General features: G+C 47.3%; 2 protein-coding genes across 3 annotated transcripts in view; one reads left to right on the top strand and one right to left on the bottom strand.

The window, feature by feature from the left end:
* Positions 1 to 1373, bottom strand: part of ADAMTS18 (ADAM metallopeptidase with thrombospondin type 1 motif 18) — a 139920-nt gene extending 138547 nt beyond the window's left edge. Inside the window, exons 1-2 of one of the 2 annotated variants that reach the window (XM_084757319.1) lie at positions 860 to 1373; positions 676 to 757 (exon numbers count right to left, since the gene is read on the bottom strand). In XM_084757319.1, the coding sequence (XP_084613445.1) occupies positions 676 to 757; positions 860 to 949 (172 nt within the window). In that variant the 5' untranslated portion in view covers positions 950 to 1373. Of the gene's footprint in view, positions 1 to 675 lie in introns of both variants that reach the window. The other variant, XM_084757318.1, reaches the window with a different exon arrangement.
* Positions 1374 to 6596: 5223 nt separating this feature from the next.
* Positions 6597 to 13495, top strand: LOC311583089 (uncharacterized protein; the record flags this gene model as incomplete). Its single annotated transcript, XM_084756417.1, has 5 exons — positions 6597 to 6796; positions 9828 to 9939; positions 11385 to 11604; positions 12528 to 12652; positions 13423 to 13495. The coding sequence occupies exons 1-5, from the start codon at positions 6754 to 6756 to the stop codon at positions 13493 to 13495; spliced, it is 573 nt and encodes a 190-aa protein (XP_084612543.1). The 5' UTR covers positions 6597 to 6753.
* Positions 13496 to 15741: the final 2246 nt, after the last annotated feature.

Raw genomic sequence — 15741 nt, 5'->3', positions numbered from 1 at the left:
CTCAGCTGCTCTCCTGCAGCTAGGGAAACACTGAAAAGAAGGCTTTCCCTCTCTGCAAGTACTGTGGAGTTAATAAATGAGAAAAACTTAAGCGAGATCTCTGGACCTTTGAAGCCAGAGGACTTAACAGACAGGGGTGGGGGTGGGGAGATAAAGACTTAAGCACCCCGTGCTAGCACTTTCCACCTTCCACCGAAAGGCATCTTTTGGGCATTCATGGCACTGAAGAGAGAAGCAAGGGGCAGTGGGAAAGTGGCAGGAGGGGAAAGGGCTCACCCACTCTCAGCCTCAACTAGAATTAGTTTCTGTGGCTTTTCCAGAGGAGGAAGGAAACGAAGGAGCCTTTTATCAAGTTCCCACTCGGTGGTGCCCACTTCCTTTCTAATTTCTTAAGTTCGGATTCCTTTACTTAATGAGCCATCTGGGAAAAAGGGAAATGATTTTCTCATCTATGTGACTCGCAGCTCGAGGCACTGATTTTCTGATAAGCTCACAGACCTTGCTTGCCATGTTCCCCTTTTCCAACCAGGGAGCCTTTTTCTGAGACAGCACACACCTGCCAGGTTAGGAGGTGTGCCTTTTTCTAACATTTCTCCCTCACACAAAGGGGACAGACTGCGTGCGGAAAAGCCCTTGCGGGACGGTGGAGTTCACACAGGGAGAGCAAATACGAACCATCATTTAATCCGCTGCCACCGCTGTCACTGGCTAAGGCGACGGCCACCGAAGCACAGCAAAGGCAGCACAGCTGGAGCGCCTGCAAGAAAGAAAAGGGTGACACCCGCGTGTGAGCAGCGCCACTGGGCGGGCGCCTCCCTGGTCCCGGCTGTGCGGCGCGCCCCTCGGTGGTGGCACCTGCCTTGGCCAGACGCCCCAGTCCTGCGGGACCCCACGGCGGCCCGGGACTGGCGGCCCGGAGAGCGCACAGGAACAGGAGGGAGCACTCCATGGTCAGGGGCGAACTTGGTGGCTGCGGGAGGCGCTCATTGTCCCCCGAGGGCAGCTGAGCCCCAGGTGTGGCGCCAGGTGCTAGTCGCCGCTGCGTTTCACATGGCCCAGAGCCTATGAGCCTCCTCCCTCCTCCGGCCGCGCGGGCCTGCGGCGCTTCGGAGTGCAGGGGGCTCCCAGAGTCGGGTCTGTAGCGCCGGTGGCTGGGAAGCTCTGCCGATGATGCCAGCGGGTCTGCGCGCGTGTTGGTATCAGAGTGATTGTCTGCGACTCGCGCAGAGCCGCGCCTGCTGGCTTCTAGTGCGCGCCGGAGCCCAGCGCCCGCCTCTCCTCCGCGCGGTGATTGGCGACCCGAGTTTTCCCCGGGTTCGTTCTGTGCAGCTCCTGTGCTGCAAAGGGCGTGGGATTCCTGGGCTTGGGCTCCGAGGGAGGGGACGGAGGGGGGCGGGGAGGCCGGGTGGGAGTTAGGGAGAGGGAGGGACAGACGCATGGCCAGGAGAAGGGGGGGGCGGGCAGCGCTCAGGGCCGCCTTGGGATCCTCGCTCAGGCAGATGAGCTGAGAAGTCAGAGGCTCAGGTAAGAGGTGTGACTTCTGGACAAGTCTCCTGGTCAGGGGGGTGAAGAAACCCAGAGTTCTCAGGAAACTTTCGCCAGTTGTATCTCTTTTGCCACATCCCCAGCCCCGCCCTGACCAGGTCGGAATCCTGAATCTTTGATAAAGAACACGAAGCTTGGATACACTCAAGATCACCCAGCTGCCCCTCATTCGGTCAGTAACTAGCACATCTACGGCAGGTTGAAGAACTTACTCACTAGCAGTGTGTGACCCCTCTCCCTCCCCCCCTGCTCCGAGGTGGTCTTCTCCACGACCTCTCTTCTACAAGTTGAATCTTGTCCCCAGACACCCCAACCTCTTTATACTGGCCCTAAGAAACAACTTTGCTGTGGCCATGCAATGCCTCCCATTCCATTTAGTCAGTGCATTTGATTCTTTTGATCTCTACAGTTTGTAGTGAGGAAATACTTTCTCACAGGCCAGAGGAAAAGACCATTATTGGGTAATTCAGCTACAGTAAAATCGTAATAGAAACATGTGATGGCGAATATCATTAAAGAGCACAAATAGGCTCTTAAGGCAGCATGAAAAAAGAGAGAGAAAGGGGAGGGGGAGGGAAGGGGTGGAAGAAGGGAAGGAAAGAGACTTGTGAGACATGAGACATCTCTTAGAGATGCCACTGAGGGGGAAAAAAAAAGCTCAAAACAGTAGGTCTGTTTTACAAGAAGGGACTAAGATCCACCTGCTAAGAGAGAGGGCACATCATACATGAAGAGTTTGAAGTGGGAAAGTTTCTTTTTTTGCCACGATGGATGGAAGCATTAAATAGGTCAGACAAAAGCATCTAGTGGCTGGATGGCAAGGGCCCTGTAGTACTGACAGGAGGCATACAGAGCATGCAGGTGTATAGGATGCCGAAAAGCATTAGATTTCAGTGGATGCGTGTTGTCTGTAGGTGGTAGGCAGTATCCGCTCCAAAACTCAGCCAATGGGAAGCCCGTTGAGCATGTAGACAGACCGGAGGTACCTGAGGCAAGCTGGAGAGGGGGATGTTAGGCTGCTATTGCCAGCATCAGAGTGTGCAATGATAGATCTAGGATAAAGGGTGGCCACGGAAGGAGACAGCCCTGCTCAGATCCCTTAATACCACTTAAGTGAGGTCCACGTCAATCTTAGAAAAAAACCTGGTAGGTCAGTATTAAGTATTCTAGTTCATTGAATGCAACAGTGGGTGGTAAACATGGGGTGTAGAGGCAGAATGTGGCAGGTATCTGCTGAAAGGATGAGGCAAGGCTTCAAAGTGAGAAAAAAAGCAGGGTTCTGTAATCCCTGGGGCTTCCCAGAGCCCTGCCATATAATACGTTAAACAAGAATCATCATAATATATCTAAAGGTTACCCTAAGAACTAAGCATGTTTTCTACACATTTCACAAGTAGGCTTTAAAGTAAGAACAAAGAATATTTCCATTACTTTGTATAACATGGTATGTGAAGTGTACATGTGCATCAAAACTGCCTGTGATGCTGAGCCAGGATCCGTTGGGTGTAGGACCCAGAGATGAGCATCCAGCAGATGGTGATGGGCGACTTAATGCATTAGGTGACTTCACAGAAGAACTGGATACTGAAGGAAATTAGACATCAAAGACATGCAGTAAGAACATCACTCCACGATGTCCCTCACCAACAGACTGAACAAGGAAGGAGACCCGGGTCAACAGTGCTATAAAAATCACAGCAGCAAGCAAACTGAACCCTGGAGGGTCAAATGGTCTGCCCACAATCAGCTGATATTCATGGTGCCCCTGGCTAATGCTCTTCCCATAGCCTGAGATGAGTTTGAAAGAAGGTATCCACAGGCCTTCAGGCCTCCTCTTTGGGCAACTGGGTTCAAGGTTAGAATCCAAGGAAACAGCTCTAAATTACATACCTTGTGCTCGGTCTCAGACTGAGCACGGCTGAGATTTGGACATGGGTAACTCTTTATGATGAAGACTGCTCTGTGCATTATAAACACAGAGTGTTTAGCAACCTCGCTCTGGCCTCTACCTACTCCATGCCAGTAGCACTCTGGGTCAGCTACCTTTCTCAGTACTGTGACAAACTACAAAGTACCTGATATAAGGGAGGGAAGGTTAATTTTGGCTCATCGTTAAGGGGGATACAGTTCTTCCCATAAGGGAAGATAGGCAGCTGGCCATATTGTGTCTGCAGCCAGGAAATAGAGAGATGAATGCAGGCATTCAACTCACTATGACTTTTTATTCAGTCTAAGATTCAACCCACGGACTGACTGGTGGCAGCCACATTTAGAGTGAGTTTTTCACTTGAATTATTAGCCCAATCTTCTGGATGGCCAAGGGCCACATAAACATGCCCAGAGTTTTATCTCTTGGTGATTCTAGATTCTGTCAAATTGGCAGCCAATATTAATTACCAACATATACACAGTTGGGACAGACTTCCACATGTTCCCAGGGTGGGGCTGAGGAAGGGGTTTCCCAGGCGAGAACACGGATGAAAAGTGTAGTTCTAATCTTAATCTTTTCTTCATCAACATGGAGTCATTAAGTGCCCATCCTCCTTATGGACCTAACATAGGTGGTTCATCCCCCTAAGTGCCTTTCCAGTTCCTGTAACTCAATAAGTTTCAGTCTCAAAAACAAACAAACAAACAAAAAACTGGTTCAGTTTCTGAGATCCATTTCTCATATAAATATAACCATCAGAATTCCAATTGTATTCATTTACAGGTGAATGTGTCCAATCTCTCCCGCAGGGCTGAAACACAAACATTTGCAAAGCCATAACTTCTGGGCTGACTAGATACTCAATTTCCTAAGAACTGGGCCTGCAATACATATACATCACCTCTAGATGGTGATAGAGAGTCATCAGCGTGATGACTTAAAGATGGGGATTTGGTAGCGCTTCTGAGTCATTTGGAAATACTTTGAAATGTTTAGCGTATTTTAAAACTGTAATATAAGACATTGTAAGAACCATTAAAGTTCATAACGTGCCAATAAATGTTGTCGAATGTTGCTCAGAACATGGCGTGCAGACGATATTCAAATGTAGAGGAAGAAAGGACGGAAGAGCTAGAGGCAAGGAAATAGAAAACAAGAACCTTTGATATATAGAAAAAAAATACTTAATTTTTTTCTCATTGTCCCTGATTTAAAATCAATGGTAAAGTCTAAGTGTTGATTTTATTTCTAGTGACACAAGTTTAACCTTCTTATTCTGCAAAGCAATATGTCTTTAGGAATATTAACTCTTCCTGTCCGGTCAAGAACTAGGAGGTAAACCCTGTTCTCTGCTTATATTGCCCTTTGTCCCTGATTCACAAAGATGCACTTATCTCCTATAGACTGGAATGTTCCCTAGCTCTCACCGTGGTTAGCTTTCTGAGCTGGCCACCTCTTGATTTTCCTTCTCTCCTACAGGCACAGAGTGGGCGCACAGCTTCTCCTCGGCCTCTTGAAGCTAGGTTTCAGGGGGTCGATGTGTATCTCCCAGTTGTCCGGGCTTTCATATCTTGAGGGATTTTTCCCAACATCCCTAAGTGATGAAAAAGGATGAAGGAGAATCAAACCCAGGACTTATTTCAGCCTGGCACTCAAAGGAAGAAGATAACCCAGACAGGGGACACTAGGCAGACGTTTAGTAGAGCTCCTGAGTGGCGACCTGATTTCGGATTTCCAGAAACCCTGTAAACAGCTAGATGAAGCAATGTAATGCTTGTCATCGTTGTAGTCAGTGTTGTTGTTATCCACTCTAAGACTGGAGGTGGAGACAAGAAGAACTCGCAAAGCACACTACATACACAGCTAGCCTGATAGGTGAGCTACAGTTTCAGGTGACAGAGAGAGAGAGAGACCCTGTCCTAAACAAAAGGTGGGGAGGGCTGGGGGACATCTAAGGTTGACCTCTGACTTCTCCATGTATGCTGTACCCAAACCCATGAGCATTCCACAACACGTGAGTATATAAAAAACAATTCTTCCTATCCCATAATAATCCCACCCTGACACGGCTGCATCTCCCCAGAGACAGACCTGAGAAGTAGCATCGCTTCCTGTTCAGCATCTCGGAAATAAGGCTTAGGTAGCAAAGCTGTCCTCAGAATCAGTGCGGAGGGAAGAGAGTTCCCGACTCTGCCTCCTTTTATAATCACATCTTTCAGAAAGCTAAAGAACACAAAATAAAGGGTGAGATTCAAACCAATGACAGCGGCCTTTTACGACAAATCAGTAGAAGTATAGGAGGCAGAGCTTTGGAGTTTAACAACCAGTTTTCTAGCTAGAGGTTGTCCAAAGCAGTTTACAAAGTCAGGCCTTGGCAAAAAGGCCTGTAATTCCAGCTGAAGGCTCACTTGAGGGACCACAAGTTCAAGGCCAGTCTGAGCTAGTGAGACTTGATCTCAAAATAAACAGTAAAGAGAGGGCAGAGGGTACCACTTGCCTCCCATGCACGACGCCATGGAGGCTATCTCTTCCAGTATGCCCCACTCTCCAACCAACTATGACTCATAAATTCCCAGTGGATCTTTCTCACCTTCAATTTGGCATTACATTTTATTTTCTTATTATACAGACATTGAGCCAGGGCACTCTGGTTACCTATATAGGAGGGTCTCCTCTCTCTGTTTTCCCGCTGTGGACCTTACTCTGCGTGTGGTACGCTTGCTTCCCTAGTTCTATTTTTAGCCCTTTCCCAAGCTCTACTATTAAAAGTTCCTTACTTGCCAGAGGCTAAAGGAGTAGTATTAAAATGAGGCTACTTATTTCCACAAACAAATTCAAGGCCAAGTTCCGAGCTCATGGAAGAGTGGAATACGGAATCCGTACTTTTCAAAAGCTCTGGAAAATATCAAGTCGCCTAGGAAGGACAAATAACGTTTGTGTGCAGGCACCATTCTCTCCTTCTTTACCCATCATGCACCAGGGGGAGTTTAGACACCAGCTCCCCCTGAGCCTCGGGCCTGGAGCAGTGGGAACTGGTAACCACCATTAATCAGAATCACCTGGAACAATGTTGTAACTATACATTCTTGGCATCACTGTGAATAGCCCAATTAAGTGTGTCTGGGTTTCCAATGTAACTAAATATATAACGAAACAGTAATTGGGACTCACTGTACTTCCGCTTCTGTTTGGATGCCAGCGCCACTTCCTTCTGAAGAGGATGTAAAGCTTCCGGGTTCATCCTTTTCAGGAAGCCTAGCACTGAAGAATATAGGGAAATGCGATGCAATCCTTGCTGTGATTGCCACGAAGCGATAAGTGGTAAGGACTGGTGTCTATGGTTTGATTTGATTCGATTTGATTTGGCAGTTGGAGAGAGGGAGTAATACTCTCCAACTTATCATTTCCTCCCTTCTGGATTTCTCTCTGTCTAAATCTGTATGACATGAAAACCTTATTTTGGGGAGAGAAGGTAAATGCCATGATTCTCATGTGTAGAGTCTAAGTTTATACGCACACAAACGCTCATGACAAGAAATGCTTGAGTGAGACTTTCAGGGAGATGAGCCATGGGGGGAATAAGAGAGGCCAAATGGGGTGGACATGTATAAAAATGTCACAGTGAAACCTATAATTAAAGTAATTAATTATCTCTATATAGTAACACCTTCATGTTGGACAAAATTGTTGGCCCAAGAGTTGAGCTCAAGGAAGACCTGCTATACTCTTTCACTCGTATTTATCTCCCCAAGTTTATACTTAATCACTTACTGTGTGGTGGTTGTGGGGCTGGCTGTTGGACATATGTGTGGAGATCAGAGAACAGCTTGCAGCAAGCTGCTCTCTCCAACCAATATGGGGATCCCGGAGTTTGAACTCAGGTCACCACACTTAGGGACAATTCCCTTAACCCTCTGAAGCATCTCAGTGGCTAACCAGCCTCTTTTTCATGTGTGCCTACGACCTCAGGGCTCACTGGAAAGTCCCAGCAACATAGGCAGGCATGACCTTTCACTCCCCACCTACCTGCAATGAGGTGCTAACCATAGTCACACTCCGTTCAAATAAAACTGCAACAAAACCTATAAATTAATGAATAAATATAGAGGATAAAAAGTGTTAAAAATGCAACCATTACAAATTCTAGACAGGTTGAAGCCGATAAAGATGGGAGAGTGAGCCGCCCTCTGACACAGTTCATCCTTAAAGAGGAATAGCTTTGAGCAAGCTTGAGAGAAGTTCCGGTGGGTAACATCACTTGTTCCTCTTTCAGAGGACCCGAGTCCCATTTTCAGCAACCATAGTGGCCAGCTTACAACAACCAGTAATTCCAGCTCCAGATTCCAAAGGACCTGATGCCCTTTTCCTGCTGGGCACATGTGTGTGTGCACACCCACACCCACACCCCCGACATATAAAAATGAAAGAATTAGAAAGTAGAGATGTAGCATTAGAAACTGCAAGCTGCTAACTCCCTCTCAAAATCTGTCATCCTCAGTTGCCCTCTCCACTACCCTCTTTTCATTCTCTCATCTCATTTAATTTGTATCCATCCAGTCTTTGTTTTTGTGTCTTTTAAACATTGATGCCCATAGATGCACATCTTTCTTGCTTCTCTTCTCTTTCTTCATAGAATAACCTCCATACGGAATACAAGTCTAAGCCCTGAGGTGCACTACTGCCATCTGCAGTTCCCTGTGCCTGATCCCCAAAGATTATACAGATGCACCCATTGGCTGTTGACCTTCTCTCATGGGAGCTCTCATGGGCATCCAGCTCCCCATCCACACCAGATGTGTACAATTTGGGCACAATTTTCACTGTCTCTGGGTCTTTGGGAGAGTCTAGAGGATACAGGTGAGGAAGGACCAAGGAGGAGGCTCCATCTCCATGGCCGTGGGAAAGCCACCATCCATGTTGGGTGTACACCCTCCAGTGTGTTGGCTCTTAGGTCACCCTGTTCCTGACTGTGACCTCTCACCCACTGCTCTGTAAACCCAGTGATAGCACTGGTTCCCCAGAGCGAACTTTGATACACTGCATCTCAGGATGTCACTGGGACCTTAATGGGGCAGGAGGGGACTTTAAGTCTCTCCCAGAGATGGAATTTTGGCAGCACTGTGAGCTGGTAACTCCCAGACTGTTGTCCTCACTCAGATTTCTCCTGTGCTCTAGACACATATTCCCAAAACATTTAGAAGACTTTTTTTTTAACTGATGTATCTGAAGTGCATGAAACGTCACAGGGACTGAGTACACACCAGCAAGCACACTCTATCTATGTCCCAACTTCCCAGAATCCCAGACTCTTGGGTAAAGGAAGTATGTGCTTTTTTAAAAGGAAAGAAAGAAAGGAAAAAAGAAAGAAAGAAAGAAAGAAAGAAAGAAGGAAAGAAGGAAAGAAGGAAAGAGGGAGTCAATTAATCCCCAAATCTTCCCTTTAAGTAATCCCAGTTTCTTCTCTGCATCCAATCATAGCTGTCTTTTTCCTGGCTATTTGTGTTTGTACTTTGTAGGGCCTAACAATGGAGGTGTCCCATCTAGGCAGAACACCCTGATTGTTCTGACTGGGCTAGGCTGGATGAAATAACATTTCCAAGGCTGCCCACATTTGCCAGTCTTCCCTTGGCATCTGTCAGGCCACCAAGACAATGCATGAAAAGCCAGTGGTTCCACCCAACCGTGCTGCCAGCTGATTGAAGAAGATGCCTCTGCTCCTAATACCAAGAACCAGACGAGCACAGACATGCCTTCATAGTACACTGCATGGAAACCAGAAGGGACACCATCCAGTCCACTGAACCCAACAGAGTCACTCAACCCACCATTAGAGGTAGTAGCTGCAGCCACAACTGGACACAACCCAGAACCACCTGGGATGAAGGAGCCACCATTGATTAATTGCTAATTGATGAAAGAAGGCCCAACCCACTGTAGGTGGTGCTATTTATAGAGAGGTGGGCCTGAGCTGTCTAAAAAGTAGCAGGCAAGTCTGGGGAAAACAGGCCAGTAACCAGCATTCCTCCATGACCTCTACTTTAAGTCCTGCCTCCAGGTTCCTGCTTGAGTTCCTGCCTTGGTCCCCATGAAGGGTTTAAGCTATAAGATGAAATAAGTCTTCCCCTCTCCAAATTGCTTTTGCTCAGGGTGTGTATCGCAGCAACAGAAAGCACACCCATGGCTCCCTGGAAAAGACCATTTCTATAGCGCCATAGGTTCCACAGCTGCCTGTGAGCCACAGCCAGCTGTTTCATTTGCTTTAATTCCCTCTGTCATCCCCCAGGTTTTCCTCACCTTTGTTACCTCACTCATTCTCTGTAACACACTGGTTTTTGCTTCTTTCCCTTTCTAGGTGAACTCTCTGTCCTCATGAATACCTCGAGGCTCACTCTGACTTCCTTTAACTACCTCCACTGCAGATGTGCACACCTAAGGAGCACTCTGGCCAAGTGCCTCTCCCAGAGGTATGAGTTGATGGCCACGGATGGGCAGCGGGGTTGATTTTTAAAGTCCCCTGGCTTCAGGTGAGCCTAAGGAGTAGCCAGCTGAGAAGCAGTCAGTACCCAGCAGCACCTCCACAGTCAGTGTATGGTCCTGACCCCAGCAGCATTAGCATCACTCTGCTTCAGGAAGGGTGGGCACAGTTCCAGGCCCCGCCCACCCTGCTACTGCCCCTCCCCCCCCCAACTTTCATTAGCTCTAGATTCCTAGTGAATGCATGGGCATTACAGTTTGGGTAGTGTCATTTGAGAGCAGTGGTTCTCTCAACCTTCCTAACCCTGAGACCCTTTAATAAGTTCTTCATGTGGTGGTGACCCCCCACCCACCCACCATAAAATGATTTCATTCACTACTTCACAACTGTCATTTCACTACTGTTATGAATCATAATGTAAATATCTGCTATATAACCCCTGTGAAAAGGCCATTCGGCCCCCAAAGGGGCTGTGACCCACAGGGTGAGAACCACTGTTTTAGAGTCAAACAGACGGGACTTTGGCAGTAGTTGGGGTATACATGGAAAGTCTCTTATCCTCAATTAGTGTCCGAGTCCATATCAACAAGATAATGAAGCTAATAAATAGTGCTGACTCCCATGAATGAAAGAGCAAAGGGAATCAGCTTGTGTGCTATTTAACTTTGACCGACAACCTAACCTCTGATTACTGTAACTGCAACCATCAAGCCAGGTTAGGCACTTGCTGAGTAGTGGTCTCGTTACCATCCTCTCTCTGTCCCAACTATTCCTCATCTCACTACTACGGCAGTGTGGGACAGGAGCTTCCATTCCCAGAATGCTGTACATGCGCCCTGAGAAGTACAGCCAAAAGGAAAAGGCCTCTAGATGCCAGATGCCTATCTAAATGATACATTTCCAATTTTAAGGGTGAAGAAGATAAAGGCTCCCTTTACCCAGCTTCCCCTTAATGATCTGGCCTCTCTGATTCCCTGTCCACTCAGTGACTCAGGCCCCATCTTACAGAGCATGTTACGTGGGGACTTTTTCCATTATCCAGGCTTTCTTTCTACTCCGTTCTGTGGCTGCTAAGCCTGCTCTACTAAAAGCTGCCTAGTTTGTCTGCGTCCAGCCAGCCCGCGACACCCTAGCACGGTCCCTCCATGCACCCATATGCTCTTTCAGCCCCTTCTCCGACTCTGATCTTGATTGTCTCCGTCTGTCCATCTTTCTTCCATTCTGTCCCCTCTTCCTCTCTTTTTTCCTTCACCCAATTAAAAAAAAAAGTAAAAGCTGCCTATTCCATAGGGCCCAATGGCTAGTTTCGAGAATTGGATATTTCGAACCAATGATTAGAACTTGGGGCAGCTTATGTGAGGAATTGATTTAGGGAGTCCAAGGTTCCAGAGGCATGAGATGTGGGTAAGAGTGTATTTCTTATTTTTAAAGCAGGCTGGGATCTATTTGGAGATGCCCAGACAGCAGTCAAATAACATGGCTCTCCAGCTACCAGACCCGTTTCCCTCTGCAATTGGTTGGAGTGCTTCATTTGGGGGAATATCAAGGAAAAGTCCAGAAAGCTAACCTTGAATTGCGAAAGCCTGGGAGATTTAATGTATATGACACGAGGAGCTTCCATCTCTCTGGACAAAAAAGGAGACGCATTTCCTCGGTGGGTGGCCCCAATTAAACCCCCGTGCCTAGTGAGTTTCCGCCTAGGCTGGCTGGAAGTCAGCCAGGCCTGATTAGAGAGCAGGTACGTCAAATGGCCCGGCCTTACCATAATGAAAAAGCCCTGGAAAGCTACTAAATGACACAGAGGAAAAATCATTACAATTGAAGTGCCTACCCCCATTTAAAAAGTATGCACACTTCTTCAGAACTGCCTGAATATCTCTCTGCTCAGAGGCTTGACTGCATGGTAAATGTCAGCTCTCTTTCAAACTTACAACCTGGGAGCATGCTGCTTTAATCATGAAACAGTTACTTGGTTTGAAAGCATATGAAGAAGACAAAAAGTGTACACACGCACACATGTAAAAGTCCTCAGGATCAAGTCAAATACACAACCACACACACACGACAAGATGGGCAGATTGACTGATGTAGAAAAGGAATATGGTGATTATCTACCTTAAATATGTTTGTTTTCATCATGATAAAGCCAAATAAGATCTTTTGGCAACCTTTGAAAATACAGAAAGGTCCAGAGGTGACAAGAGCAGTCCAGTGCAATGCAGACTTCTGATTGTCAACTGGACTCAGAGAAAGGCATCTTTGTGGGTGTTCATCTAGATTAGATTGGCCTGTGGAACACACCTGTAGGAGGCTGTCCTTATTACCGCAGTTGAAGTGGGAATACCTTATCATACACATTCCCAAAGCCTGGCCCTAGCAATGTGCTTCCACAAGGCTGTATCACCTCCCTCAGCGGCAGCAGCATCGGATGTGGATCAAGTGTTGAAATACTTGAGCCTACGCTGGGGTAGATGCGGGAGGCGGGGGGAGGAGGGCGGAGGGTGCATTTCCTCTTCAGACCACCACACACTGCAACCTGAGATCATGAGCCAAATAAGCCTTTTCTCCCTTAAGCAGCTTCTGCCAGGGTATTTCATCTCGACAAGAGAAACGGAGACACTCAACATCCACTCCTCGAAAATGACCACACTTCACATGATCCCCAGAAGGCGGAGCCCAGCGGGAGGAAGTAGTTACCGGAAGTAAGCCTTGAGGCATCACTTCCTGTCTGTCCTTTCTCTGCTTCATGCGTCACCTAGTTGTGAGTTAAGTTCTCACTGTGACTGCCGGGAACCACTCCTGCCGCCATGCCATCTCCACTGGGATGGACAGGGCCCCTCAAACTGTGAGCAAAACCAAGCCACTTTACAGGTGGGGGAGGGGCAACACAATGGAAACAACCCATCTCTATGAGATGGTGATCTCTCCAGAGAGCCTCCCATGTGCCCTTGGCTTGTTTTGAGCCTGTAGCAATACCCCTCCCCTGACTGCACCGACCCAGATACGCAACGGAGCCAGCTTCCTTTGCTCAAAGCGCTCAAGGGAGGCGCATGTATGGGTAGACGCTGTTACAAAAGTTGGGAGGCCCCAACTGATTTTATGATTGTACTAAAACACACAACCCATAAAACTTGCCATTCCAACCGTTTGAGAGCATCCAGTTTGGTGGCGCTAAGTGCATTCACCAGGCCGTGTGCAACCATCGCTGCCATGGAATGAGTTTTATATCCCACAGGTGGGAAGTGATTTAAAGGGAATATCAGGTATCCTTTCAAGTGTTTTGGCCACCCACCACGGGCCTTAAGGCTTCCAAGGCCCAGAAGCCTGCCCCCTCCCGCTACTCTTTTGCACTTTATACAGAACAATCTAGCCCCACTTCTGTTCTGTCCCAGGCCTAGCTGAGTAAATCAAATGGCTTGTTAAAATGCTCAGAAGGTCTGAAAGATGGTCCATTTCTCGCCTCCTTCCTCAGCAGAGCAGGAGAATCAACAGAGGGGCTTCCATCTCCCCTCTGCTTAGCTGTGTCCACCATCCGGAGGAGGTGAGTGTCCTCCTGGAAAGCAATAGTTGTGTCAGCTTAGGCTTAAAAACACCCCTAAGTACTGTCAGTGTGAAATGGCTTCTTTCAGCCACGGAGCGGGAAGGTCCCAAGCCTCAGGTTTTCCCCTCTGATTCTAGGTGACCTAGTGGGTCTGTTTACAAAAGAAATCCGTAGAAAGAAGACCATCATCATAGGCAGATTTGGGCCCAGGGGTCCCGACCAAACTATGGAACCAGCCAAGGACAATACAGGCAGTAAACGTCAAACCCCTACCCAGGTCTAGCGAATGGATAGGACATTCTCCACAGTTGAGTGGAGATTGGGGTCTGACTTTCACACACACTCTGACGCCTCATATTTGACCATATCCCCTGGATGGGGAGACCTGGTGGCACTCAGAGGAAGGATAGCAGGCTACCAAGAAGAGACTTGATACCCTATGAGCATACACAAGGGGAGGAAGTCCCCCTCAGTCACAGTCATAGGGGAGGGGAGTAAGGGGAAAATGGGAGGGAGGGAGGGAGGAATGGGAGGATACAAGGGATGGGATAACAACTGAGATGTAATATGAATAAATTAATTAAAAAAGAAAAGAAATCCCTAGAGCTCCATGATCAGAGGAAAGCTTGGGTTGCCATCAGGGAGTTCAAGTTTCTCTACAGGAACCCTTTCAAACCGCCTGTGGGTTGACATCCTCTCCCTGTCATAACCAGCAGACTACTAAACAAACTAACTAACTAAAACAAACAAACAACAAAACCAAAAATAATCAAAAATGAAATGAACATAAAAATAGGGCAGAAAATGGATCAGCTGCGAAGAGTGTGACCTGCTCCTCAAATGACCTGAGATGGCTTCCCAGTCCCCATATTAGATGGCTCACAGCTGGCCTGTAACTCCAGCCCAGGCATTCAGATGAAGTCTTCTGACATCCATAGGCACCTACACTCACATACACATGCCCACATAAGCACAATCTAAAATAAAATAATCTTTTTAAAAAACCCAAACCGGTAAAATGGGAGGGCTGCCTTGATGTATTTGAGACCTGAAGATCCAGGGCTGTGTTTAATTCATATTTCTTTCATATTATGTATTGTGATTTTTCGAGACAGGGTCTTTCTGTGTAGCCTTGGCTGTCCTGGACTCACTTTGTAGACCAGGTTGGCCTGGAACTCTCGGACATCTGTCTGCCTCTGCCTCCCAAGGTCCCTGGATTAAAGGTGTGCGCAATGCCGCCCAAATTGTCTATTTCATTTTTAACTGTGGCTCTTTTTATTTCCATGGTATTGTTTTTAAATTTTTACTTAATTAATGTATTCAGCTTATATCTCAATTGTTATCCCATCCCTTGTATCCTCCCGTTCTTCCCTCCCTCCTGCTTTCACCCTATTCCGCTTCCCTAAGTCTGTGACCAAGGGGGACCTCCTCCCCCATTATATGATCAGAGGGTCCTAGAAATCTACAAGTAGAACATTATGATAGGCAGATTTGGGCCCAGGGGTCCCGCTCGAACTAAGGCACCAGCCAAGGACAATACAGGCGGTAAACTTTAAACCCCTACCCAGATCTAGCCAATGGGCAGAACATTCTCCACAGTTGAGTGGAGAGTGGGATATGACATTCTCACGTACTCTGGTGCCTCACATTTGACCACGTCCCCTGGAGGGGGAGACCTGGTGACACTCAGAGGAAGGACAGCAGGTTACCAAGAAGAGACTTGATACCCTATGAACATATACAGGGGGAGGAAATCCCCCTCAGGAACAGTCATAGGGGAGGGGAATAAGGGGAAAATGGGAGGGAGGGAAGAATGGGAGGATACAAGGGATGGGATAACCATTGAGATGTAACAAGAATAAATTAATAAAAAAAAGTCTCATCTTGGTAGCCTGCTTATCCTTCTGACTGGATGCATTTTCCAAATGGGAATAAGGAACAAAGACTAGACTGCTGATGATTACACTGGGCTAGGAACTGTGTAGAGGTCAATTGGCTGCTGAGTGTCCCACACTGCACAGGGCAGGAGCCCATGACGGAGAGGTGTTTAGTCCAGTTTAAAGTTCCTTGTGTAGCAAGTATTTACTAGGTACTTTCTGTGTGTTTTACCTTATGCTGAGAGTTGGAACTGCATCCTTTTCCTTACCACTGTTTTGGGGCTAACAATAGTAAGGATGAATGGGTGAAGCGTTTTCTCCTTCATGCATATAACATTATTACTATGATATTTATATTAGTTCTGTGGCATAG

Source organism: Acomys minous (genome assembly GCF_964271855.1).
Source record: "Acomys minous genome assembly, chromosome: 14".
NCBI lineage: Eukaryota > Metazoa > Chordata > Mammalia > Rodentia > Muridae > Acomys > Acomys minous.
Note: the sequence above shows the minus strand (reverse complement) of the source record. Positions and strands in the feature narration are given on the sequence as shown.